Here is a 25,508-nt window from a genome sequence, read left to right as displayed (position 1 = left end):
TTACGCCTAGGGCAATGTACAAATATGGTAGAAACAGCATCACCCCTCTATTACAGTTGGCCTTTGTTTGTGGCAATGAAGTGATCCTACTCAAATGTGTCTGCAGAGAGGCTTGCAAGTTCAGTTTCCACACATATTCTGGACATATCCCATAATGGTCAGATGGAATTTCATTGTGTTCTGCATTTAAAAACCTTTGAAATGTTAGCCACAAGTAACTTCTATTTCAGCCATGTAAACGTAACTTACTTGACACAATTTTCTGTTATTGTAGTCCCTTGTGATTGTCAAGTTACTTCTGCTGATCACTGCTAATCATTTCTTTCTTCTGTCTGTTTCCTTTGGGAAGCCATGCACCCGCATTCTTTTCTCAGAATGAATGGTGATTTCAAATGCCAAATGACAATTGAGCTATAAAATGCTAAATGTAGTCATTGCTGTCACACCTCAGACCACAGAGAGGGGGTGACAATCCACCTATCTACTCATGTCTCCCTTAGATTAGATGAGAGGAGAGAGTTCAGTACAAGACCAGAAAGACCAATCCTCACAAAACAATGATGTATTGATTGTGTTATATTGTTGCCGCAAGCACCTTGTATGTGTTAGGATTTTTCTTTATTATTAGTGTACTTGAGAGGTGGGACATTTCTGTCTCAGGCAGTTTTAATGAAACAGTCAAAGTCTTCTTTTTGGGCTTTGAGACACTTGCAGAGTGATAATTCAGTGATAATTTAGATTGTGCTCCTAATTGTAAGCAGCATTATAATTTCAGTATGCAGAGTTTACATGTTCTCCCCATGTCATCGTGGGGTTTCCTCTGGGTACTCCGGTTTCCCCCCACAGTCCAAAGACATACTGAGGCTAATTGGAGTTGCTAAATTGCCCATAGGAGTGCATATGTGAGTGAATGGTGTGTGAGTGTGCCCTGCGATGGGCTGGCCCCCCATCCTGGGTTGTTCCCTGCCTCATTCCCATTGCTTCCAGGATAGGCTCTGGACGCCCTGCGACCCAGTAGGATAAGTGGTTTGGAAAATGGATGGATGGATATTCTTTCATCATCAGAACCTAGAATGCAGAGGTCCAGAAGGATGCAGGATTTGACGAGAATGTTCATGGGAGGGCTTTTTGTGTTTTATTTTAGATCTCAAGTAGGTGCCATTTTAGGGAGGGATATGCTTTGACATCCTGCACCCCCACTAGTCAGCAGTGGCTGTGGTGGTAGTAGGGAGAAATTATTACTAAAATTGGTGACACCTGCGTAGGCGTGCCCAGTATATAGGGAGCTACCCACACCTTCCTCCCTGGTTCTAGATCATTCCCACACATCTTTACATACACTCCACCATTTCCTCTTGTCCTGTCATCTCCTCTTACATTGCCAACACTGAAGCCATTTAATAAATTCTTCTATTTATTTATTTAAAACCCAAATTTCTCTCAGCCTCCCATTCTATATTCCAGTGTCACCAACTGGGCTCACCTTTAACCAAATTTTCCTATTGAATTTGAGTAGTTTTTGGTATTCATTGATTTTTATTTGTGTTATGTTGAATATATAAAACACCTGAGTATAAAATATTAGGGATGTTTGGTGGAGCTAGGGGGCATAATATAGAACTATAGGTAATTTGTTAAGTCACATAATAGACTGCTTTTTTGTATTACAGTTTTTTTCAATCGCCAAAAAGCACTTACCCATACTTCAGATACTTTTTTAAACACTTAACACAGACACACACCTACAAACCACAATTGGCCAAATGGTCAATTTTCTTCTCAAAAATGCATTTTGTTAAATATATACTAGCACTTCATTTCAAAATACAATACACCTCTCTCTGCAGACATCAACTATACCAAAACACTGGAAATCTGACTCAAAATTAAATTATTCTGTCAAACAATGTTTTCAGTTCACAAGGTATACATGCAGTCAATAGAAGTGCACCAGGTTTCAAAATACTGGCAATTGTTGGCATTACAAAAACTACATAGACTTTGTTTCAGTTTTACAGGTAATTGCGTGCAAAACATGCAATCCACCGTTTTTACACTATATTTCTTGGTTGGGAATTGTATGTCCAAACCTAATGTTCACATTCTAAATCATTCCAGGAAAGAGCAAATCTGTTTTTTTTCCTTTACTGTATACAAGTTTTATTGTATTGCTTACAGTGAACAAAATATTCATGAAACATACAAGAGCAAACACACAAAATACACTGAGTGGATACAAAAAAAAAACAGCAACAAAAAAGCTCAGATGAAAGGGGGAAAAACTGAAAAAAAAATACTGTAAAAAAAAAAAAAAACACAATATTATCTAATCTTGGCGATCTTCGGGGGTTAGGCCACATGTTTTCGTCAACATCGCATCTGATGTCACCCAAGAACATATACTTGGAATAAAACTGTTTGGTATAATGGATCCACCCTTGGCAGTCTTCAACTGCGATGTCCCTACAGCCAGCATCCATAGCATCAAGAAGTGACATCTGGTAATGTGGCTGATGGTCATAAACCTTCCACCTCCAGGCAGAAAAGAACTCCTCTATGGGATTGAGGAAATGTGAATAGGGTGGAAGGAAGAGACGGACCAGTCTTGGGTGAACTCCAAACTATGTTGTGATCGCTTGAGAGGAATGGCCAACATTGTCCCAGGTGACGACAGAGGTCCTCATGTTCTCTCCCTCCTGATCCTGCTCTGGAACCAGGTGCAGGTGGAGATCATTCAAAAAGGCAAGGAGGCGCTCGGTATTGTAGGGTCCAACCTGACACCTATGAAGGACCAATCCAGTATTTGCAATTGCTACACACATTGTGATGTTTGGCTCTCTCTGTCCTGGCACTTCAACTGTGGCCCAACATAAATCAGCTGTGTGTCAATAATTGAATTGTTTGTTCATTTTCAGCTTATTTTTGAGCTGATGTGTTGTTTTTTAGCTGAAATTATTGCAGAAGTAGAGGTTTTATAATGTAGCTAAGGTTTGGAATATTGTTTTTTTTTTATTGTGGTATGTTGTGTGTTAACATTTGTAAATAAGACAAAAACTATTCATAATTTTGGCAGTGAGTATAGCTTGTCTGTTAAGAAAATGTAAGCATTGTAGAAATGTGTTGACTGACTGTATATTGTGTGAAAACTACATGAAATTTGTGAATGGTATGGCCAAATCAGACCGATGCTGTGCACATTGTACTAAGAGATTTGAAAATGTGACACTTGGTTCGACAAATGCTTGTTAGCGACTGAAAAAAAATGTAAATTGATCCAAGCACTGTGTGAGATCAGTGATCCTGAAAGTTAAATTACTCCGGAGCAGTTTTGCTCTGTGGCACGAGTTATAGTAGTGATGTATCCCGTTAAGAAAAGAACCAGCGTTGTGATATTGAAAAGCCAGAGTTACCACTATTAATATCCAAAGTTATCCAGCTAAGCAAGGAATATGGCTTCATGACACAGGACCCAAGAAAATGATGTAGATTTGTGTCTTTGTGCTATGTCAGAGCAACCAAATCTTACGAGCCCAATAGTATAGCGGATGCGTGTATGACCAAAAACCATTATATATTATAAATTCTCAGGAAAGTGAAGGGAGTTCGATTTACACAAAAACTATAAATCCGACTACTAATAATCTTGTACGAGGCTGAAGTTGGCTACTTATTCACCAGCTACTTATTCGCGATTTCGGTTCCACCTTAAATGTCTTGCAAAGTAGCGCTGTGCCACCAGTAGGTGGCAGTTTTCACTCGTTCGAAACTACTGATATACAAATTACTGAATACATGGCCTCAAATCATTTCAGGGCATTCCTCTTGTTTTATGTCAAAACTTCTAGATAATCTGACATTAGTAGATGAGAGTGAGTGTAACATAGTGCCAAAATGCTGATTTATATAATAATGTACTGCAGCATTGTAAAATAATGAACTCCTAAACATGGCATCAGTGCATACACTACATCAAGACATTAAGTTATTTTTATGTTTCTGAAGGCCACTCCTCTTTGATTTCAATTGTCTAGATGATTTTGATAAAATTTTCACTGGCGCATTTTTTCATAATCACCTCATAAACTTGGCATGCCACTCCGTTCGCTATGGGTCTGATTGCAATTTTCAGCTATTTCTAGAGGCCCCTTCTCTTTTATTTCAAAACGTCCCAAAAATCTGCCATCACCATGTTCACGTAAGTATAACAGATTGTAAGTAGACTTATTTTGGTGAAGTTTTACTGTAGCATTTTTTCATAATCACCTCCTAAACTTGTCACCAACACTCTTTATTCTTTATGCGTCTGATTGCATTTCTCAGCTATTTCACACAAAGGTAATTGAGGATGCAAAGCGCAACCAGGGAAACCCTGCAGTCCTCTGGCTCGATATGTCTAACGCTTATGGAACTGATCCGAACAAGCTGGTGGACCTTACTCTGCAAGCCTACCATGTTCCAGGGAAAGTCCAGCACCTCCAGCAGGACTACTTCAACCACTTCAAGATGCGATTCATCTGCGGGGACTTCACATCCAGTTGGCAGAGGCTGCAAAAAGGCATTGTTACAGGGTGCACAATTTCGGTCATCCTATTTGTGGCTGCAATGAACCTTTTGGTCAAGGCAGTGGAGAAGCCAAGAAAAGGTGTGGTTCTGGAAAATGGTGTTCAGCAGGCCCCTGTTAAGGTATTCATGGATGATCTGACAATAACTGCAAAATCAGTTCCAGAAAGTCGTTGGATTCTAGAAGATCTTGCCAAGATCAAAGATCTTGCCATAGATTATCTTTATTGTACGTATTACAGAATAGTTTCCCCCCTATTGTCTGCTTCTAAAAGTATTTGCAGAAACACGTACAAAAACCATTTATGAGCATACTATATAAAAATTCTACAATGAAGATATAAAAATGAAAGAAGATGTGCATTGTTGTATCATGCTGGGTGACAGAAAATAACATGTGCTTAGAATATATCCACACATCAAGATAGCATTTAAGCTGCAGCAAGTTGTATATAAAAAAGTGTCACCCCATTCGGCCGTGGGATACACGCGGGCTGAGCGCATGCACGTCCTATCCTCGTGACGGTACCGTTACTGTAATAGTTTTAAACCAGTGAAGTTACTCTCCACAGATCTTGTTACGCGTTAAAATTTTACTAAACGTAAAATCTAGCTTGATGGGGTTTGTGTGAGCTGATGTAAAGCCACACGAAGAGTCCATGTAAAAATTTCCTACGTGAGAACCTTTATTGTACATTATTCTTAATGTAAATGATCATGCCAACGTGACGTTTATTACTCTTGATGAATGAACATACCAGACGGTATATTGTTCCGATCTGATAGCGCGTAATGAAGAAGGAATAAGTATTTAACCCCAGATTAAAGCTAATTAATCACGTACGGTTTGTTAGGTAGCGGCAGAAATGGAGGAGCAAGATTCTTCAGATGCCGATGCTCTCTTATTAAATTTAGGTGAGGAGGTGCACCCTATTTATTCTTTTGTGAAACTGCAGTAAGTATGCTTGAGATAATTACTGAAGTTGTGTAAGATGCATTATGAAACATATTGAAAAGTTTTCACTATTATATTTATGAAACACAAGGCGTCTTTATATACTGGGCTTCTCGAATTTAAGATTTTCAGCAAGCGAGTGTTTTCAGGTGTGCACAAGTTTTTGAGTTTTTTTGCTTTAAAATTTACACCTATTGTGACACCGAGCAAAACGTTCTTAGTTGGAGTGCACAGCACAATTATACCGTAGTTAAATCCAGTTAAAATTAAAACGTGTGTTTAGATTACACATATGCCCATATACTACGTATAATACAGAAAATATTAAGTGCTTGTATATACGATAGAATTGTGTAATTGGTTTGATTAACTTTGTTTTCAGTTCTACAGTTACAGAAACTGCATCTGAAAAAGAATGAGATGCAACAGCAAATTCACAGTTAGTAATTAATTATATTACATCCTCCCTGTATTTATGAAACGCCACTTCTATTTATTGATTTATTTTTCTACCAAAGTTTACCAGGAAAAAAATGCTGAAAAGAGGGATCAAATGGACAGGACCAAACAAAGTATTGAGAAGATTGAGAAGGAGTTTTGTCATAGACAGAAATCAGTGATGCATTACAAAGACAACATTAAAAGGTCAGAGATATGAATTTAAACAAATATTCAGCTAACAGGTTGCGAATGGCAATACTGTTGTGCAAGGTTATATCTGATCCATCAGCATCTCTGTCTTGTCATCAAATCATACCTGATATGACTTTTTTTATATATAATCCTTAGCCTGAGGGGAACTAACAGCCTACTGCTCCAGTTTAGATGTGCTCTTCAGGAGGAACTACAAAACAGAGAGGAGAACTACACCCAAGACATGTGAGTGCAGCAGACTGGTGACATCTCAGACAGAAGTCTATAAAGCAGCATTTTATTGAACCTTAGCAAGATTACTTAAAATATTTGTTCTCATTCAAGGAGGATGTATGACACAAGAACTGAAACCTATAGAAAGGTGTTTGAGCAACAAAAGAGTCAGTACTGCCAGAGTCTGCCTGCACTGAAACTTCTGAAAATGCAAGAAGAAAAAGAACATATTGAACTCAGAAAACCAGCTCTGGAGGAAAAGATTGCAGCAAAAGAAAGAGAACTACAAACCTTACATGGTGTGCCTTCACTTGATTTACATGCCATATTTCTTACCAGTGAAGTGAGATTCATACCAAAGTGCCAAAAGTGTTTTGTTCTCATTTTTTCAGGCTCTATCCCCTTCTCACCCCTAAGTAATACTGCATCAGAAAAGTATCCTTTTAAAAATAATTTGCTGTCTATCTTCTTATGGCCATCTATATTTCACAAGGGTTTCCGTGCAGTAGTAAAAACTAGTAAAAGGTAGTAAATGAAATCAGACAAAATTAAGACCCTTGAAAGGTATTAAAAGGTAGTAAATGGAATTTGACTTGGTAGTAAATTTTTCATCATCCTGCTGTCACGATCACGGCGGAGGTAAGCGGGTGATCGTGCGGGTAAGGCGTGCAAGGAGCAGGCAGACAGCCGGAATACGTGGATTTAATCGGGAACTGGGGATCAGGAAACAGCTGACGCATACGGGGATCAGGAAACATCTGACGCATACGAAGATCAGGCAAGAACAAACCACAATGACGGACAGGGCAAATAGGTAAGACCAGGACTTAAAACAGGACAGGACTAATCAAAGTAATTGGACACAGCAGGAGACGATCAGGGAAGCACACGTGGGTAATCAGGGGGCGTGGCACACACGAGGAGCGGACGAGCCGGGCATCACACCTCCTTAATATATTACGAGTTTCCCATTTGTCTACGTGTTTTCATCTAGTTAAAAATGTATAATACACATGCTAGCAGGACCTGAGTCAGAATGAATAGCCTATCAGAGTGACGCTATTGCCATTTTTCCGCCTTTTACCTCAGTTGAGCTAGGGTGATCTAACGTGTTGATATTAGCAGAGCCTTTGAAATTAGCTAGTAGCCACTTGGTGGTGAAGTGGGGAAATGAAAATGTACTAAAAGTTGGCTTGATAACCCGTCATTTAAAGACTGGCGTAAGCCAGTCATGGGGAATGACCGGAAAGCATTCTGCTGTATATGCAAAAAAAAAAAAAACTCTAAATCTAACCTGGAATGGCGTTAACACAATCAAATCTCACCGGGAATCCGCCAGTCATCAACAGTGGATTCGCGTGCGGGGGGAGCACTTCCCTATTACGTTGTTCGGTGATGCTACACGGACCGGGGGAAATGCCAACATAAGGTCAGCTACGAGCACAAACATTGCCATCACACCTCAGCAGCAACCTACTGCGACTAGCACTACAACAGCTGCAGCAGACAGACAGCAGACCTTACTGTCACCAACGTCGGCTCCCAGAGCTGAAGTTCTCTGGTGCCTGAACACCGCAGCTAGCCATCATTCGTACAGTTCGAATGATGGTATTGGGGAACTATTCGGAAGCATGTTCACTGACTCCGATATAGCTAAAAGTTTCGCATGTGGCAAGGGTAAGACTGCATACATGATTCGATTCGATTCATCATTGCACCGCATTTTAAGAAATTACTTGTAAACAATACAGGTATTTTAGGTACAGGAAAAAATATTAAACTTTTCTCTTAAGATTTCTTTTGGGACATGTTCAAACTTTTATGTCACGTTGTATCAACCAATAAATACCAATGGTTAACACCCGTCACCATTCCATGGACTCTTTGGACAGTTTTTTAATCCACAGTGTTACCTTGTGATGAAATAATTCACTATTTTAGTCTGTGTATGAGAATGTGTGTCTGTCGTATGTTTATGTGTGTCTTTCGTATGTTACAATGTTTATGGCTGTTGTCTAGTGTCATTTGTTTTAAGAAGTGTGAAGTTGACTTTATTAGGTTGGGTTAAGGGTTATGGTTAGGATAACCCAAGGGCTAGAGTTAAGGTAAGGAGCAAGGACAAACGAAACTCAACTTGACACTGCAAAAAAACAAATAATATTTAATGAAAATACTCAATAAAAACAGTTAAACATTAATTTGCCTGTAATTTATGATGGGTATTAAGATTCCCCCCCCCCAAAAAAAAGGCCACTGCCCAATTATTGGTAGTAAAAAATATTGTCGAGGTACTAAAAAAGGTAGTAAAAGGTAAATTCAGCTCTACGATTCCTGCATAAACCCAGTTTCATCACAAAAAGTCTGTTACTCTTTACCTACATTTATGTTATTTTTGTCATAACGTATGTAACTGCTTTGACAGCTGATCAATGTCAACACTTGTATATTAGATCAGTCACACAGTAGATTGCACAGAACAGTATTAATGGAAGTTTTTAGTGTCCAGTAGTAATCAAGCACACAGGGTGTGCAGAGTGTAGGTTATGCACGTTATTAGTTGGGAATATAGGGTTAGGAAGTGTATACAGACGTGGCGCAGAAGTCATACTAGGCGGAATTGGCGTGCAGAAAAAAAACTGATGTTGCAGACAAGAAATGGGAGCCCAATGAGCACAATTTGGACTTACAGTCCTCTTCCTTCATATGTCTGAAAGTTTGTAAGTTGAAAGTTTGTAAGTAAAGGAGCATCTGTATAGTGTATGTATATAATGTATGTACAGAATAGGCAGCATTTGCACTGTCACATTATGATACACTACCTTGACCCACCACCCCAGTGGCAATGAGGAGCAGACTTCCCCTCAGAAGTTTGCACAGCAAGCTGAAAAAACTCTGGAAAAGAATCAGCGGGAGGTAGGCAATTCAGCCATTCTACGTTTCTTTGTTTTTTTTGTGTATTTTGGGCAATGTATTGTTCACAGTAATTTTAAATGTCACCTCATTCCTTGACAAAAAGATTTGTTAACAGGAACATGTTTTTGGCAGGGGTCAGGAAATTGTCTTGTGTTAAAAGGAACTGAGATTGTAGGTAAGACTGGTAGGAGCAGTGAAGAAGATGATGTGAGGAAGATGCAAAAGAATTACAAAGAGGAATCTACAGGGAATGAGGTTGTCGCCCCTCCATCTACCATGAGCCCAAACAGTAACCTGATGGATACTGGTAGTAAGACAATGGTGCCATACATGGTGAAACTGACAATATTGGCATTATGCAACAGGGTGCTTCTGGTGACTGTAAAGAAATTGCCTTATCATACATCTTAAGTTTATTTACAAAAAGATTTATATTGAAATGGTGAAAAATAATATATAGTCTATGTTGGGGATTACAGCTAGCTGTCTAATTAGCAAAGATCACTTTTAACTGTATTCTTTATTATACTTTACATTTATTCAGCAGGAGGGTTGCAGGGATGTGAAGAAGTACAGAGAGAGGATATCAAGGTACAGTGATGATAGTATAGTGATATCTTATTTATCCCTATGGGGAAGCTGTATTTTCAATAACAGCAGCAATTTTTATTTATGTAGTTCATAAAGTTTTTAAAAAGCATTGAAATCTATATTATCAATGTAAGGCCTGAAAAGTATAGGATACATTTTTTCTGGTCCTTTTGTAGGATTAAATAAATACTGTGATGTCATAAATCACTGTGATGGCACCTGTAGTCTGAGACTTAAATCTAAAAAATTTAATTTAAGACTTAAATCTTAAAAAAATTGCACTGTAAATTAGAATTTTGTTATCTTGTTCATTTTACTTCTTTTCCTGATCCCGGGAGGATGGGCTTCCCCTTTGAGTCTGGTTCCTCCTAAGGTTTCTTCCTTCTAGCGAGCTTTTCCTTGCCACTGTTGCTTCTGGTGTGCTCACTGGCAGCTTTGAGCAGGGAAAATATAAAGTTCTTTGAGACAATGAAATGTTGTGAAAATGCGCTATACAAATAAAATTGAACAGAATTGAATTGAAAAGCCGTAACAGAGTGTTTTACATGGCAAAAGTCATCCTCTTGATTGTCACTACTTGAGCTTTACTGTGCCTGATTTGTACCGTACAAGTGTGAATGTCACTGTTGGAGGGGTACCATATTGGAAGTAACAACAACAAAGATGTTTCGTGCAGTATGATGAACGCAAGACTTTTAAAAAATTTACTGCAAATGCGTACATTATTTTTAGCTTGGCAAATCAGTTTAAATAATATTCTGCTGCAGACTACAACCATGTTCGTGGTACAACATTAGAGTTCCATACAAGCCTCACATCGTCATTAGGTATTCGCACGAGGACTGGCACTGTGTAACCTCATGTTAGCTGAATTTTTAAACAGTAGAGCAAGAAAAAAACAAAAGATTTTGGTAAACTTTTATTTGACAAATATATAAACAATCAAGTAATATATAAATCTTTCACATGAATCAATTTAAAAAGTGATGCTCCTGTCCACCTGCATTTTCTTCATCTCTTTCAAAACAAGCACACGAAAGACAGGATTGGTAAATTTCACTTAAGTCACTGACTTTTCAAGCAAGATGTGAGTCTTATTTGCATTGCTGTAACAAAGCACATTGGTCTTAAAAGTTATATAGACATGTCAGCACTTGTATGTAGTATTACAGACATGCTGTTTGATTGCATCCTTATTTCCACTTAGTTCATGGCTCAAAAATCCAAAATGATCACAAATGTTGTACATAAGTATATATGTACAGCTGTATCTTATGTATCACTGGCTGGAACACCAAAGTCAAATTGTAATGATAACTTATTAGTTATATCATTGTAACCTGACTATCTCCCAGCCCTAGTTACAACACAGGTCCAATACACAAAACACAACTCAGCATTTAATCATATGCTATTTTATTTGACAGATCCTTGGAAGGCATTCGACATGCACTAAATGTAATAAAAGTTCGTAGTAATATTACAAGTAAACACAGCAATAGCAATTTACCCGATTCCTCCAAAGCGGTTGCGGAGTGCAACCTGATTAGCAGGTCTGTTGCCAAACATGTCCACGATTTTGAAAATGAGTCCATATTTGTTGTTAGGGTGGCAAGCAGCATTTTTATTTAACTTTCTTTTTGATTTCCTGTATTGTTTTTTCAATTTCTAAATCTTGTTCAAGACTTATTTCATTGTTTTGATAACCCCTGCCTTCTCCAGCTCACTCTGCATTGCTTCATAAAGTTTTTCTTTCTACTGTAATGACTCTAACCCAACTTATGTTCTTATGGATCTGTTAATCAGATGAGAGAGAGGTTCAGTGATAATGGATATCAGATTTTTAGAAGGAGGGTGAAAGCAGGATGTAATTGACAAATGAGTTTGAGCTTTTAATAAGCTCAGCAACAAATAGGGTAGTTAGTAGGAGTGAAGGAAGATAGCAAGTGTTGCAGAGTGGACTACTAACATTTCAGGACAAAAACAAACTGAAAGAAAGAAATTTGAATATAACTGTTTTTAGAATGTAGAAAAGAATTACATAATTCTGCAGAATTACTGCAAAAGATGGCTTAATAACAGAAAAGTGCAATCTAGGTCTATACTAATATTAAAGTACACGCAAAATGCATGTGCAGCATTCAAGGCAGTTTTCTATTCCTGGATATGATCAGTGTAGGCTTGTTTGAACAGCTAGACCAGTTTTTTTGTAAAGTATCTCCAGAGACCAAGTTGCAGCTTTCAATCCTGCCTTGCTCTCCATGTGGCACACATATAGGTGAAAGCAAGTTTTAGGGTTACAGTACAGGTTTAGTAAGTGTCTGAAGCCCAGCTGAAGGGCCTAATGGCAGCATGAGTCTGTCGCCCTAAGATTTGAGCCAGCAACCTTTCTCAGATTCCAGCTCTATTAACTGATTTTGGTAACTTCTAAATCTGGGCCAAACTCCATTAAGCGAAGAGAAAACACTTTAACAAAAGCAAAGATTTGTTGGCAATGGCGTGGTATATAGAGATGTAATACTGTTTGTGATGTTTCACTGTTAAATGACACGCAGAAACCTCTCAGAAGGTCTTTGGTATCTTTGGCCTCAATGCAGACAGGAGCAGATGAAATGGCTAAGCAGGTTGCAAGGGAACAGGCAGCACACACTGCTGAAGAGGGTGAGCAAAGGGACACTTACCTACGGATGCCACCACCCAGAATGAAGGGTGTGTCAAGCACTCCATCCTTCTCACTCAGGTTTGCTTTATTAAACAAGCTAACATCATAACCTTAAGATGAAAAAGTGCTATGTGCAGACTAGATTGCTGGCATGTTATTCAACAAACTGAACATTGTGGAATAATATATATTACAATATAACAATATAAACATGATCAATGTCTGCAGTACTTTCATATGGTCAAGTGCAGTATATATCCAAGGTATTTTCATGCAGAAGAATATCTATGGTTCTGTTTCCTTGTTACGTAGTGGAAGTCCAAGTCAATCTTCGCATGCTTCAGCTTCCCCTAGTTTCATGTTTGCTGCACATTCTGTCCCTGACACACCTACATTCTCTGGCTTTGATTGCACATTTCATGTAGAGCCTACTGAAGAGGTGAGACAGATTAAATATTTATACAGAAACTGAACTATGTGAAATGGTGTCAATTCCCAATTAATATTTACCTTCTTGTAGGACATCCCCTTTTATTTTTCAAGCTCCTGTTTCACTGATAAGGTGGGTGATAATACTGTTTAATGGCTTACTTGCCATACCACATCTATCCTTCCTGATTTTTGCTTTCTTCCATAGAAACCTTCAGCTTGCAAATCCACAGGTGATTTATGTTCTTTATTATCATTTTATGTGCATAATTTGATTCATTGTGCAAGTTTTTTAATACCAGTGATGTTTGACATTCCAGGGTTCCTGTTTGAGCAGGTGGGCAGTCGATCAGAGGATGAGCACGATTTCCCCTTCTCCTCTGGGAGCCCCAGTCAGGGAGCTGTTAGCCCAGCTTTGGGTATGATGGAAGACAATATCCCTTTTTCTTTTACCTTTGGAAAGTTTCAGTAACTCACAAATTTCATAAAGATATTTCAGGGTACTTTATGGTCACATGTACACGTCATAAGGCCTGTTTGGTAACTGGGTTTTGTGCAGAGAATGTTGTGAACTTCTAAAGCTATTGATAAAGCTGTTATATACTACTGTAATTCATTTTAGTTTTTTTACTTAAAAAAGATTTCAAAATGAGCTGCCTTAAAATCTTATATTGATAGATTAATAAAGGTCAATTTACTTAACAATTGTAGTTTACTTACTTTCTATTGTAGTTACATTTTCAGCACAATTAGATGACTCAAAGGAGAAAAGCCAAATATAAATATTTCTAATAAATATAAATTGTGGATGATGTAAAATTCTGATGATTTTCTATAGATTGATCTTTTGCAATAGTCCATGTGACATTCTATAAAAATATCAGCTCAGATGTGTCTTTGAATATGAAAGTTTTATGTGTATGTTCCACTTCACTCAAGAAAGTCACAAATGTGCACATGATCGTTCATGTAGTTTGGAAAATAAAAATGTAAACCAAATCAATAATGGCTCTATTGCATTACTGCAGGTAAGGTGTTTGTGCCTTTTGATGCTGTCACTATTAGCTTTGGGATTCAGTAAGCAATATTAAATTCATGTTCCATACAGTAATTACACTGACAGAGCCATAATTCTTTTAAGAAATATCCCTTTTCTAACATGTACACTGTTCACGAATTCCTTTAAAATTTTGCATGCCTTTAGTATATACAAATCTGTCGGCAGACTTTTAACAAGGGTTAAAGGCACTGGAATTATTATCATATTACTCTTATCCTAGGCTTTCTTCACTGGATAACTATTAATATAGGATTGATTTAAAAATTTTGTTGATGTTTAGAGAAAATATTTTCACCCTAATAATTAATATTGTAATAAGCCTAAGATATCCAAAATGATGTCATCAACACTCTGCCATATCTTTAAGGATTCACTGGTAAATGCTGCTACCACCTATTTATAATTTGTCTGGGGAGGTTCAGGTACATGAGACAGTACTAAATAAAGTGTTCTTTAATAAAAATAGCTGAGGGCTACAGCCTTCTCTGGAGGGCAATACAAAAAGTAATGGAAGATATTACTATACACAAATATCACAGCAGTCGGTGCCACAACCAATAACCATACAATTAACACAGCAGACTTATCTAAGGAATAAACCTACATGCTTTGTGTTAAGAAGTTATCCCCATTACTCTTGTTCCCAGTCCTCTACACACACTGCCACAGCTCTTAGTTGAAACTTCATCAGCTTGCATTCTCACTCACATTCATACAAAAGTCTAACTTTAAAATGACAGTTACTTCCCTGGCAGTACCAGCCTCTCCGTCCACCTCCAGAGAATGAAGACGATTCGTCCTGTTGTGGCCCACCAACTGCAAACACGGCATCAGATCCCAACTTTCTCCACTGCTAGCCTTAACAACAAAACAAAACACTATCTACCATACACATTTACCCCCAATCATCTTGCCTTATTGTCTTCATCCATGACCAACCTAATATCAGCAACAGGCACACCATGTTCCCTGCATCCAATCAGCAGCAAGCAATCAAGGAAAAAACGTCTTTGTGTGGGCAAACACAATCCTCACTCCTTAGATTAGACCCGACCCACACACACACACACACACACACACACACACACACACACACACACCTTAAGGCTGCCTTTTAAAAGTATCCTTTTGGGGCTGCGACCCCAAATACCTGAGTGTGCAGTGTCATATTTTTACCTCAGGGAAACAGTAAATGGTCACAGACACCAAAGGAGAAATAAAAGAAATAAATAAAAAAAGAAAAATTGAATCATTATACTCATGTATTGCATATTTTATGTTAGCGACATACAATTGAAAAAGAGGACCTGCCAGTCCCTGAAGCAATGGGGGTTTAAGAGCCTTGCTCAAAGGTCAACAGTAAAATCACATTGCCAACCACTGGTTTTGAACCAACAACCTTCTGATTATAAGGAGAGCATCTTAATTCACTAAACCACACACCCTCATTTCAGTTAGACGTGCCAATTATTCTGGAGTTGACTGTATCATATGTAGTGTTTTATGTTGATCCTTCACTACTTAAATGTCTATTGTTCATTGGAATCAGAAGCCATTGTCTGTCTGGAGACTTCTGTGGGACACATGCTTCATGTAGACCCACATGACTGTGCGAACTTTTGAGAACTGGATTCTTATGATAGTAATCCTTGTCATTTTAGCAATCAGTCCATATAAACCCATTTGAGTGAATTGCTTGGCTCATTTTGTGAAAATTATTTCTGCTTCCTTTACCCTTTGAAGACTGGAAATCACATTTACTCATAGACATAATACTCACACAATGTCAGTTTGGGCCTTCAGCTCTATCACTGTGCTGAAGGTAAACACATTCCCGGTCATACCAATCACACAGGCGCTGTCTGGGGAGTTAGCAAACAAACAACCTGGGAAAACAAAGCAAACACTTACATCTAAGTCCCTCTTAGAGCCCTATTACAGGTGAGAGTCAGGCCATTCAGCCCTTCATGGTCACTGGGAGGGAATTAAGCTAATAATTTAAAGTTGGCAGGATCTTGTCAAGATCAGATTTGAAGGAATCTAGGGTTTTAGCTTGTACTACTTCTCCGGGCAGACTATTCCATACTCTTATTACACTAAGTGTTCCTCCACTAGTTTCCGATTGTAAAGTCCTGAGTTATACAAGCGAAATTGTTAAAATTGCTAAAATCCAGTAACAGTTAATACCACGTGTTTCTACATCTGACAAAGCATTGCTAAGATTCATGCACTGGCTTCTAGTATTTTCTGTCATTTCGCGCAGTTTTACCACATCAAACAAAAACCCAAATTTATCGAGGACCACCAGAGAATAAACCTTACTGGAGGAATTCTCTGCATCTCTTTCATATTACATGCTGTTTTTTAAAAGTAGGCTCAATCTCTAGTTCCGATGCAATCTTGCATAGTTGCTGTCACTATGGCAGATTCACATCCTGATTCTCTGTTTTGATAGTGCTACATAAAGTTGCATGTCCTTAGACTGCATGTCACAATGTGAGGGTGGAAGGACAAGGGAGCCGACATAGCAATCAAACAAAAGGGGGCTTTATTAAAGAAATGAAGAAGGGTGAAATGAAGAAGAACAGTATTCTGGGGGGATCAGAAGAGGGGGACTGAAACACCTTAATACTAAGAACAAAGGAACGAACAAGAGACAGTTGACAAGATGAACAGCTGCGGTCTCGCTGGGGGAAGAAATGGAGGTGGCAGAGGCAGGGCATGACAGTATCACCCTCCCGACACACAGAACAGACAGAAGATGGAACCTAGAGGAACAGAATAACATGGCAGGAGACAGATGGGCCACTGGACTAAAGAGTTCCATGCGTTTTAGAGTCCTAACACCACCCCAGGGCCCGAGGGACAAAGGCCCAGCAGACAGGACAAAACAGACTAGTACTGACGCAAGACATGGGACCAGATATGGAACACCACTAGGAGCATGGGATGGACCAGGGCAAGACCAGGGACAGGGAGACATCAAACAGGACACACCAGGACAGGGAAAGGGACAACACAGCACAGGGCACAGACTCAGACTCAGCAGGGACCATGGAACAGATGGGACAAAGTCAAAGACCACAGACACAGCAAACAGAATACTACCAAACAGGGTGGACAATTGGAGAGGGCTAGTAGGACCAGGTGGTGCCAACAGGCCAGCAGAGCCAAGTCACACCGAGGGGTACTAAGGGACCCTCAGGACAGGAACCAGGACAGGAGCAGGTGGGTGCCACAAGAATTGCAGAGCACACAAACAGAGCTGAAACCTGGGCAGGAAGGCACTGCGGGAACTGCAGGACAGATATGGGAAAAAGTATCGCTGGGACTAGTGGACAGGGGGGAACGCACTGGGACCCAAGGATGAGGAGGGACCTACCAGACAAGAGTAGAAATGGGGGCAGGAACTAGAAGAGAAGCTACAGATGGTGTGCCCCTGTTTCCCTCTTCAGGAGAGAGAGACTCGGCTTGCCCCTTTCTCAAACCGCTGCCAATTCTGGTGACCTCCCTAGAACCAGGGGCTAGAGTGGCCTGAGCCGTGTACAAGGGCAGGGGCTCACAGAGCGGGATCCAGGACAACACCCAAAGGGTGACATCCTCCAGTTCCATCCTTTCTGAGCTGGTGGTGGCTGGGGAGTTGGGAGCAGGGCTGGCGACCTGCAGAAGACGTGAAGGATGCCAGGGTACCGACAGGAGACGAAGTGGGGAACTCAGAACATCAGGAGCCAATGGGATGGTGGGCGCTGACAAGGCATCAGGAGACAGCGAGGCAGGCACCAACAGGACACCTGGAGGTAGATTGGGCTGAGCCAGGACTCCAGGCGGTGAGCAGAATGGATCCAGAACATCCGGAGACAGGCAGGTTGGAACTGGGACCTCTGGAGACAGACATGGTGAAATGATCCTTTCTATGTTGGAAACATGTACTATGTGGCCCTGCCTGGTTCGGGTGAGGTGATGGACTCTCCTGGGCCAGGAATTGCAACAGCTTCTTCTGGACTGGGTGTTTGAGGGCTGTCAGACCTTACCTTTGGATGGTGCAGGCTGAGCAGCCCTCTCAGGGCCAGGTGTGGTGACGGCCTACTCTGGGCCAGGCACAGCTGTGGCCTCCTCTGGGTTGGGAGCCTTGAGCATGGGCAAGGCAGCCCTCTCTGGGCTGGGTGCAGAGACAGTAGGAGCCAACAGAGCTGCTTGCAGTCCGTGGATCCCTCTGTAGCTGGCTGCAGGAGGCCAACGGGTACCTCTGTGACAGGCTGCAGGAAGCCAGCAGGGTCAGGTGCAGGTCATGGGAATGCAGCGGACTCTGGTGAAGTGGCATGCAGGCCTAGGGAGCTTTAGGGAGCTGAAGGGTCCTGTCTCTATTACTTGATGACTGTATTCACTGTGTTCCATGGTATATCTTTAATTGATAGCAGGTGTGTACCCAAAAAGACTGAATGCTATAATTAAACTGAAAGGTGCTTCAACAAAGTATTAGTTTAGATTAGATTAGATAATCCTTTATTAGTCCCAGAAGTGGGAAATTTGCATCGTCATGGCAGAAAGTGGACAGAATAAAAACTGTACCAACAGTACAGTATAAAAAGTACACTATACAAACAATCTGGAAACATAAATATGGATGAGAGTATTGAAAAATATTAATATGTATATATATATATGTATATGTAAACTTAGATATATGTATGTATGTATAAAGAGTATGTATGTACATTATGTACAGAGTGGATATATAAATATATGAATATATGTACAACACTGAAGTTTTATTTTATATATATATATGGATAGGCACGCAATGGAGTGACAGGCATTGACAAGAACTAATATTGCACATTGCACATAAGAAATATTGCACATAGAAACTACTATGGTGTATTAGTATGCGTGTGGTGAGCCGCAAGGAATTTGTTGTAGAGTTTTGACAGCAGACCTTCTGAATCTCTCCTTCCCACATGATGGATTCAGGAGCCAGCCACTAAAGGAGGTGCACTTTATGCAACCAGCTACTTGTACATTTTAATTTTTTTTTACATTTTTCCCACTAACAGATTCATATGTTTTTCAATTGAATTGTACAGGTTATAGGCCACATTAAAGATGGGATGTTTTTAAATGACACAAAAACATCCAGTGTATATTTATTCCTGGTGACTCAAGTCTGGTATGCAGTCTAGAATCAAAGAAATATTTGGCGGTTCTTACATCATAGAGAATTGAAGTTTTTACATTAGCTGCCATCATCAAAATGATTTAATTCTTAATAGAAGGCTCCAAGTAATGGTCATTAATTTCTTGATTTTTAATGTGTTATTTAATGTGTTATTATTATGAATCGATGAGTCAAAATTTGCAACCATTTCAATCAGTCCCAAAAAGTTTCCATTACTGGGTTCATAAAGATCTGTATTCCTCTCACAAAATGCCTGATTGTGTTCTGCTAAGCTTGTAGGTGAAAATGCAAGTCAAAACAATCAATCAGTGTGCCTTCTCCCTCCTTCTTTCTCTCTGTGCCAGCTCATCGATTGTCTTACTTTCATGTAAATGACACCATGCCTCACTGGCTGATTCATGAAGCTTTAATTTGACAGCTAAGTTAAATTAATAACATTGTCTTTAATACCATCATTTGCTAATCTGCTCATACTATTTCTGCTAAATAATCTGCAGCAAAAATAAAATACTGCATCTGATATTTTCAAGTAGAACAGCCAATTTCTTACACAGTTCCTCCGAGAAATGTCTATTTTTGTTGGTTTTGGGGAAAACTAGTCAGCCAGAAATATTTGTGGGCCCTTTTGTGACTAGCAAGTCTATGGTTTTACTGTTCAAATTAAAGGGCCAGTTAGCAAGGTCAAACGGGTCTCCTGCATTTTTATCAGGAATTAATGTGGCTTCATCAGGTAAACCTGATTCTCTGTCTGACGGGTTGTCCTGTGTCTTGGCACTAGAACATTCACCAGCACCTCCATCTAAGTGATCTTGCTTGTGCTTTATATCTTTCCCCTCCACATTTTTCTGTTTTCTCCTCGCCTTTCTTTACAAATCTGTCTAAAGAACCTTCCAGTGCTGCATCCATTTCATTTTCTTTTCTTCTTTCTCTTTTCTGCTCCTGACATGCAGAACTTATTCTGGTCATTTAATGCCAATTTGTCACTTTGTCAAATGGAATCATGGCTTCAACTGACTTCAGAAACTGAAGCACTCAAAGAGAACAATTAGTGCCAAATGGTAGTGTGGCTAAGTACAATCATGCAAAATCTCCCCAGAGGGACCTTTCCTGAAATTTACTGAGGAGGACCTCCCCTGATTGTGAAATGAGAAGGACCCTCACATCTCCCATGCCCCCGTTTGAGCATCTGCCCCTCGAAAAGTCTGTGCAAGTCACTGTCCAATATAGAATTTCCAGGGTATATTTGGCCAAAAATTCATATTCAGATGAAATGTGGTAGCATGCAATCAATGAAAATAACTTATTATTATACACTGCTAATCAGATAATCAGATGCCTGAACCACCTCAATTGGCTCCTCTCAATGCAGAGGAGCAGCGACTCTTCTCTGAATCCCTCCCGAATGACTGAGCTCCTCACCCAATCTCTAAGGGAGAGCCCAGCCACCCTGCGGAGGAAACTCATTTCGGCCGCTTGCACCCGCGATCTCGTTCTTTCGATCACTACCCATAGCTCATGACCATAGGTGAGGGTAGGAATGTAGATCGACTGGTACATCGAGAGCTTTGCCTTTTGGCTCAGCTCTTTCTTCGCCATGACAGACCGATGCAGGGCTCGCATCACTGCTGATGCCGCACTGATCCACCTGTCGATCTCTCGTTCCATCATTCCCTCACTCATGAACAAGACTCTGAGATACTTAAACTCCTCCACTTGGGGGATTCTACCCTTTTCCGGCTGTGGACCATGGTCTTGGATTTGGAGGTGCTGATTCTCATCCCAGCCGCTTCACACTCGGCTGCGAACCGTCCCAGTGAGAGCTGAAGGTCACGGTCCGATGAAGCCAACAGAACCACATCATCTGCAAAAAGCAAAGACCTAATCGTGAATTCACCAAACCGGACACCCTGCAACGCCCTGGCTGCCCCTAGAAATTCTGTCCATAAAAACTACGAACAGAATCGATGACAAAGGGCAGCCCTGACGGAGTCCAACCTGAGCGACCACTGCTCCAGAGATAGGGGAGTCCACACCCAGGTCCCCATACTTTGCTTCCACGTTGGAACGTGTGTCGGTGGGATTGAGGAAGTCTTCGAAGTACTCCTTCTACCGACCCAAAATGTCCCAAGTTGAGGTCAGCAGTGCACCATCCCTCTCCATAAACATTGTTAATGTTGCACCGCTTTCCAGCCCTGAGCCGACCGGATGGTGGACCAGAATCTCCTCAAAGCCATCCTGAAGTCATTTTCCATAGCCTCTCCAAACTCCTCCCACACCCATGTTTTTGCCTCAGCAACCGCCGAAGCCGCATCCCGCTTAACCTGCCGGTAGCTGTCAGCTGCCTCTGGAGTCCCACAGGCCAAAAAGGCCTGATATGACATTATGGGGGCATCAGTCTGGAAAGTCTCAAGAAAGGGTTTCAACTGCCTTGCCACAAAGGCACAAAAACTGTAATTTTGCCTCAAAAAAGGGGTCACCAACAGCCTCTCTGACCACAGTGTATGATGTTGACGTTGGCACTTTACTCTTTGGGAGTTTCTTGTGGCCAAATCTTAAGTGCTCTCTCTGCCACTGGCAAGTCCTCCACCCACCTGTGAGCACAGAATTTTAGAGGGAATGTTGATGTTTTGGTAATTTCAATAAAGTCATCCTGTCTGGCTGGTGTGTCATGAAAAAGCTGCCAAAGGGCTCTTAGTTTGTCACCTATCTTCCATCCACTTTCCTTCTCGCCTTGTCGGAAGCTTCTATGAATTGTATGAAGACCACAGGTTCCTAGGCTTATCAAGCTTCTAATATCTGGGGCTTTTTTAGTCCTGTCTTCAAATAATCTCAAAAAAATTTTGTTGACACTTGGTGTCACGCTACGTGCCGGACGCGAGATCGCTCAGGCAGCATGAGCGATCAGGAACGAGCAGGCAGGCAGAAAACGGGGCAAACTGGGGTTTATTAAAGAACACGGAACACGAATCTTCACTAACATCAATGACAGACAAGGGAAACAGGTAAAACCAGGACTTAAAATAGGACAGGACTAATGAAAGTAATCGGACACAGGTGGCAACGATCGGGAAAGAACACGTGGGTATTCAGGGGGCGTGGCACACACTAGGAGCGGACGAGCCGGGCATCACACTTGGTCCATCCATTGAGATTTGCATGAGCTTGTTTGGATCAAGTGGAGAGGGGGAAACTTTAATGCTCTCAACAAGCTTCTCCGATTGTTTGTGCCCTAGAAACTGGGAGTGCTTTTCTTCATTATCACTCCAGTACCGCACAAGCATATTCATCTGCTCAGTCTGTGTTATTTTGTTGAGGCATTCATCAAATGAAATGGTATAGCAATTGGACTGTCTAATGTCTTTAACTAGCTTGTCTCTGAAATATGGTGCAAGGCCAAAACACATCAGATGCTTTTGTTGAACCACATGAGATTTTTTAGGCAATTTCACTATCTGGAAACATCAGGTGAAACAATGAACCCATATCTGAATTGAAAGAATATTTGAAAAGGGTCACTTTAATCACCCAGGGATCTCTGCTTCTAAAACAGCTTCACTTGAGAAATGAGCTGCGATTGTGGGTGTAGCTTGAGGTGGAGTTACAGAACTTGATGGCTGGACCTCGCTGCTTCCTTGACTCTCTGATTTTACTGCCTGTCTGCTAGCTTCAGAATTTTGGGGGGTGGGAAGGTTGATTGATGAAATCAGTCATGCGTGGTCCACTGCCTTGACTTGACATGACCCTCTTGTGTCCCTGTCCTTTGGCATGGCTTTTAACAGCAGAAATGCACAAGTTGCCTACATCAAAAGCTTTCTTGCATATCTTGCAGTATGCCCAATGTACATGATTCTGCTCTCCCTCACTTCTGTAATTAGAAATACATTCTTTAAATTAACCATTATAGGGTATTATTTTTTTTGCAACACTGCATATTAGTGTCAAAGACATTAAATATAGTAATGTATAAAAATGTAGGCTAAATAGAAATACTGATCCAATACAGATTTTCTGTAGGCTAACTGTGGTAAACTGAATGTGAAAGCATACCCATATAATTCCTCTAGAGGGAGCTAACATTCCGTAGAACAATGGAAGCTAGCTAGAACAAGAAGTTGAGCCAGGAGCTGTTAAGCCTGTTTGCAGATGTGCAAGTAAACGGCACAAGCCAAGTAATATTTACTGTGTGGTGATTGCTCGGCTGCAAGGATATCACAGGAACCTACACAAACACATAAGCACAGGTATTTAGATGTAGGCTTCAAGTAGCCTAAGCCCCATTTGTTTTAAATGAAAGCAAAAGCTCTTAGTCTAATTCTTTTTAAGACTGTTATCGTGTTTATGCTGTTTTAGGTTTGGTTCACTGAATTTATTTGCTTAACACTGGGACCACGTAGGCCTACAAAATGATTTTAGATCGATTACCGTCATTAGACAATTAGCACTATGTTAACACCTAATAGGAATTGCCATTAACAGGCTAACAGAAATTGCATCACCAATTTACCAATTTAATACAACCCATTGCCTATACGTCTCAGTAGGTGGAGCCATTGCGCAGCAGAGGCATGCCCTAGCTCAGCTGTCATCATATCTAGACTTACGAACAGCGCACTGTTTCAAACAAAAAATTAAAAAGCGAAAAAAGAAATAAAATTCCAGGACAAGAAGGATTATTTCCAGGACATTTGGCCATTTCTATCAGTTTCCAGGTTATTTCCATGACTGGAAAATGACCCTAAAAATTTTCAGGTTTTCCAGGACGCGTGGGAACCCTGAATCTTGTATACCTGCATCAAGTCCCACCTTAGTCTCCTCTGCTTGAGGCTCAACAGGTTCAAGCCTGCTAACCTCTCCTCACAAGACATTCTTCTAAGACCAGGAATCATTCTTGTAGCCCTATGTAGAACCCTTTCTAAGCCAACAATGTCCTTTTTAAGGTGAAGTGACCAATCCTGCACACAATATTCTAGGTGGAGTTTTACCAAAGAATTGTATCATTTTAGCATCACCTCCCTCGACACACATAGAGATGTAACCCAACATCCTATTGACCTTTTTAATTGCTTCCCCACACTGGTGAGAGTATCAACATACACACCAAGGTCTTTCTCAGAATCAGCTTCCTTTATTTAAGCAGAACCCATGAAATATTTGTACTTTATATTTCTGCTCCCGGCATGGATTATATTACGTTTGTCTGTATTAAATTTCATCTGCCAGTTATCAACGCAGCCACTAATTAAATTAGAATACCGTTGTAGCCTTTGACCCGCTTGTTCAGTGTCTGCTACACCAGTGGTCCCCAACCTTTTTGCCATCACGGACCGGTTTCACCCCGTTAACATTTCCGCGGAGCGAGGGGGTGGGGGTGGAGTGTTGGGCATGTTAAGAGACGTGCAGAGACGTGTAACGGTCCCCAGTCTTTTTTGCATCATGAACCAATTTCATGTAAAACAATATTTTCATAGATCGGTATAGAAACAACTAAAAACAAAGTGCGTAAAAATACAACTCACCATCCCGCTGAATTAATGGGAGCCCTGAGCTTGTTTCCCTCTTAGGAGCCGGGTTGGGGGAGGGAGCAGAGACGTAACAAAGATAATGAGCTGCACAATATTTAACTACAGTAAAATCCAGTTATAAATCCAGGACTTCAAGGGACCTGGCAAAACAGTCCATTATATCCAGAGTTGTTCTATGCCCACTACTACAGAACACTACTTATGTCACATGCCACATTCCAGCAGACACACTTGTGGTATAGATTATTATATTGTACATGCGGTAATCCAACTTTACCTGACCAGATGCGTGACTATTAATAATCTCGACTATGTATCTACGCTGGATATCACCAGCACGCCATGCACTTTATACAGTAGGTGGAGCCTGCATGTTCATTATAGCTGAACAAAACTAACAGCTAAAAGCGGCCCTGGGGGGCAAATTATTTGTCTGTTATAAGCGAAATTCCGTTATATGTGAGTCTGCTATATCTGATGCTTTTTCTGCATGTTCTTAAAGGCGCATGGCCGGGACCAGCGGACCTTGTCCGTTATAAACCATATCCCGTTATAAACGAGTCCACTGTAACGGGATTTTACTGTAATCACCAAGTGCATTGCCTTATCGCCACCTATGAGCCACAGATGGAAGTATTATCCAAAATAAAACCCCTGTGCTAGACCACCCACCTTCGTGACATCTGCAAATTTGACCATTTTACTGCATATATTGATGTCAAGATCAATTACTTAAATTAGGAACAATAGTGGTCCTAAAATGTACCCTGGGG

The 25,508-nt window shown here is 40.5% G+C and overlaps 1 protein-coding gene across 6 annotated transcripts; it reads left to right on the top strand.

The window, feature by feature from the left end:
• Positions 1-5,081: 5,081 nt before the first annotated feature.
• Positions 5,082-13,983, top strand: LOC125752047 (uncharacterized). 6 transcript variants are annotated; one of them, XM_048969282.1, is made up of 15 exons: positions 5,082-5,236; positions 5,419-5,475; positions 5,898-5,954; positions 6,034-6,160; positions 6,305-6,394; positions 6,494-6,681; positions 6,775-6,817; positions 9,220-9,295; positions 9,428-9,605; positions 9,840-9,886; positions 12,484-12,626; positions 12,861-12,987; positions 13,069-13,110; positions 13,186-13,210; positions 13,298-13,983. In XM_048969282.1, the coding sequence occupies exons 2-15, from the start codon at positions 5,427-5,429 to the stop codon at positions 13,447-13,449; spliced, it is 1,344 nt and encodes a 447-aa protein (XP_048825239.1). In that variant the 5' UTR covers positions 5,082-5,236; positions 5,419-5,426; the 3' UTR covers positions 13,450-13,983. The 6 variants fall into 6 exon arrangements, with proteins under 6 accessions (XP_048825239.1, XP_048825247.1, XP_048825231.1 ...); XM_048969290.1 differs by having other exon boundaries at positions 5,415-5,475; positions 6,341-6,394; XM_048969274.1 differs by having other exon boundaries at positions 5,415-5,475.
• The last annotated feature ends 11,525 nt before the right edge of the window (positions 13,984-25,508 follow it).

This window comes from Brienomyrus brachyistius, chromosome 1 (assembly GCF_023856365.1).
Source record: "Brienomyrus brachyistius isolate T26 chromosome 1, BBRACH_0.4, whole genome shotgun sequence".
Classification (NCBI taxonomy): Eukaryota; Metazoa; Chordata; class Actinopteri; order Osteoglossiformes; family Mormyridae; genus Brienomyrus; species Brienomyrus brachyistius.
This window is presented reverse-complemented; position numbering and strand designations above follow the sequence as displayed.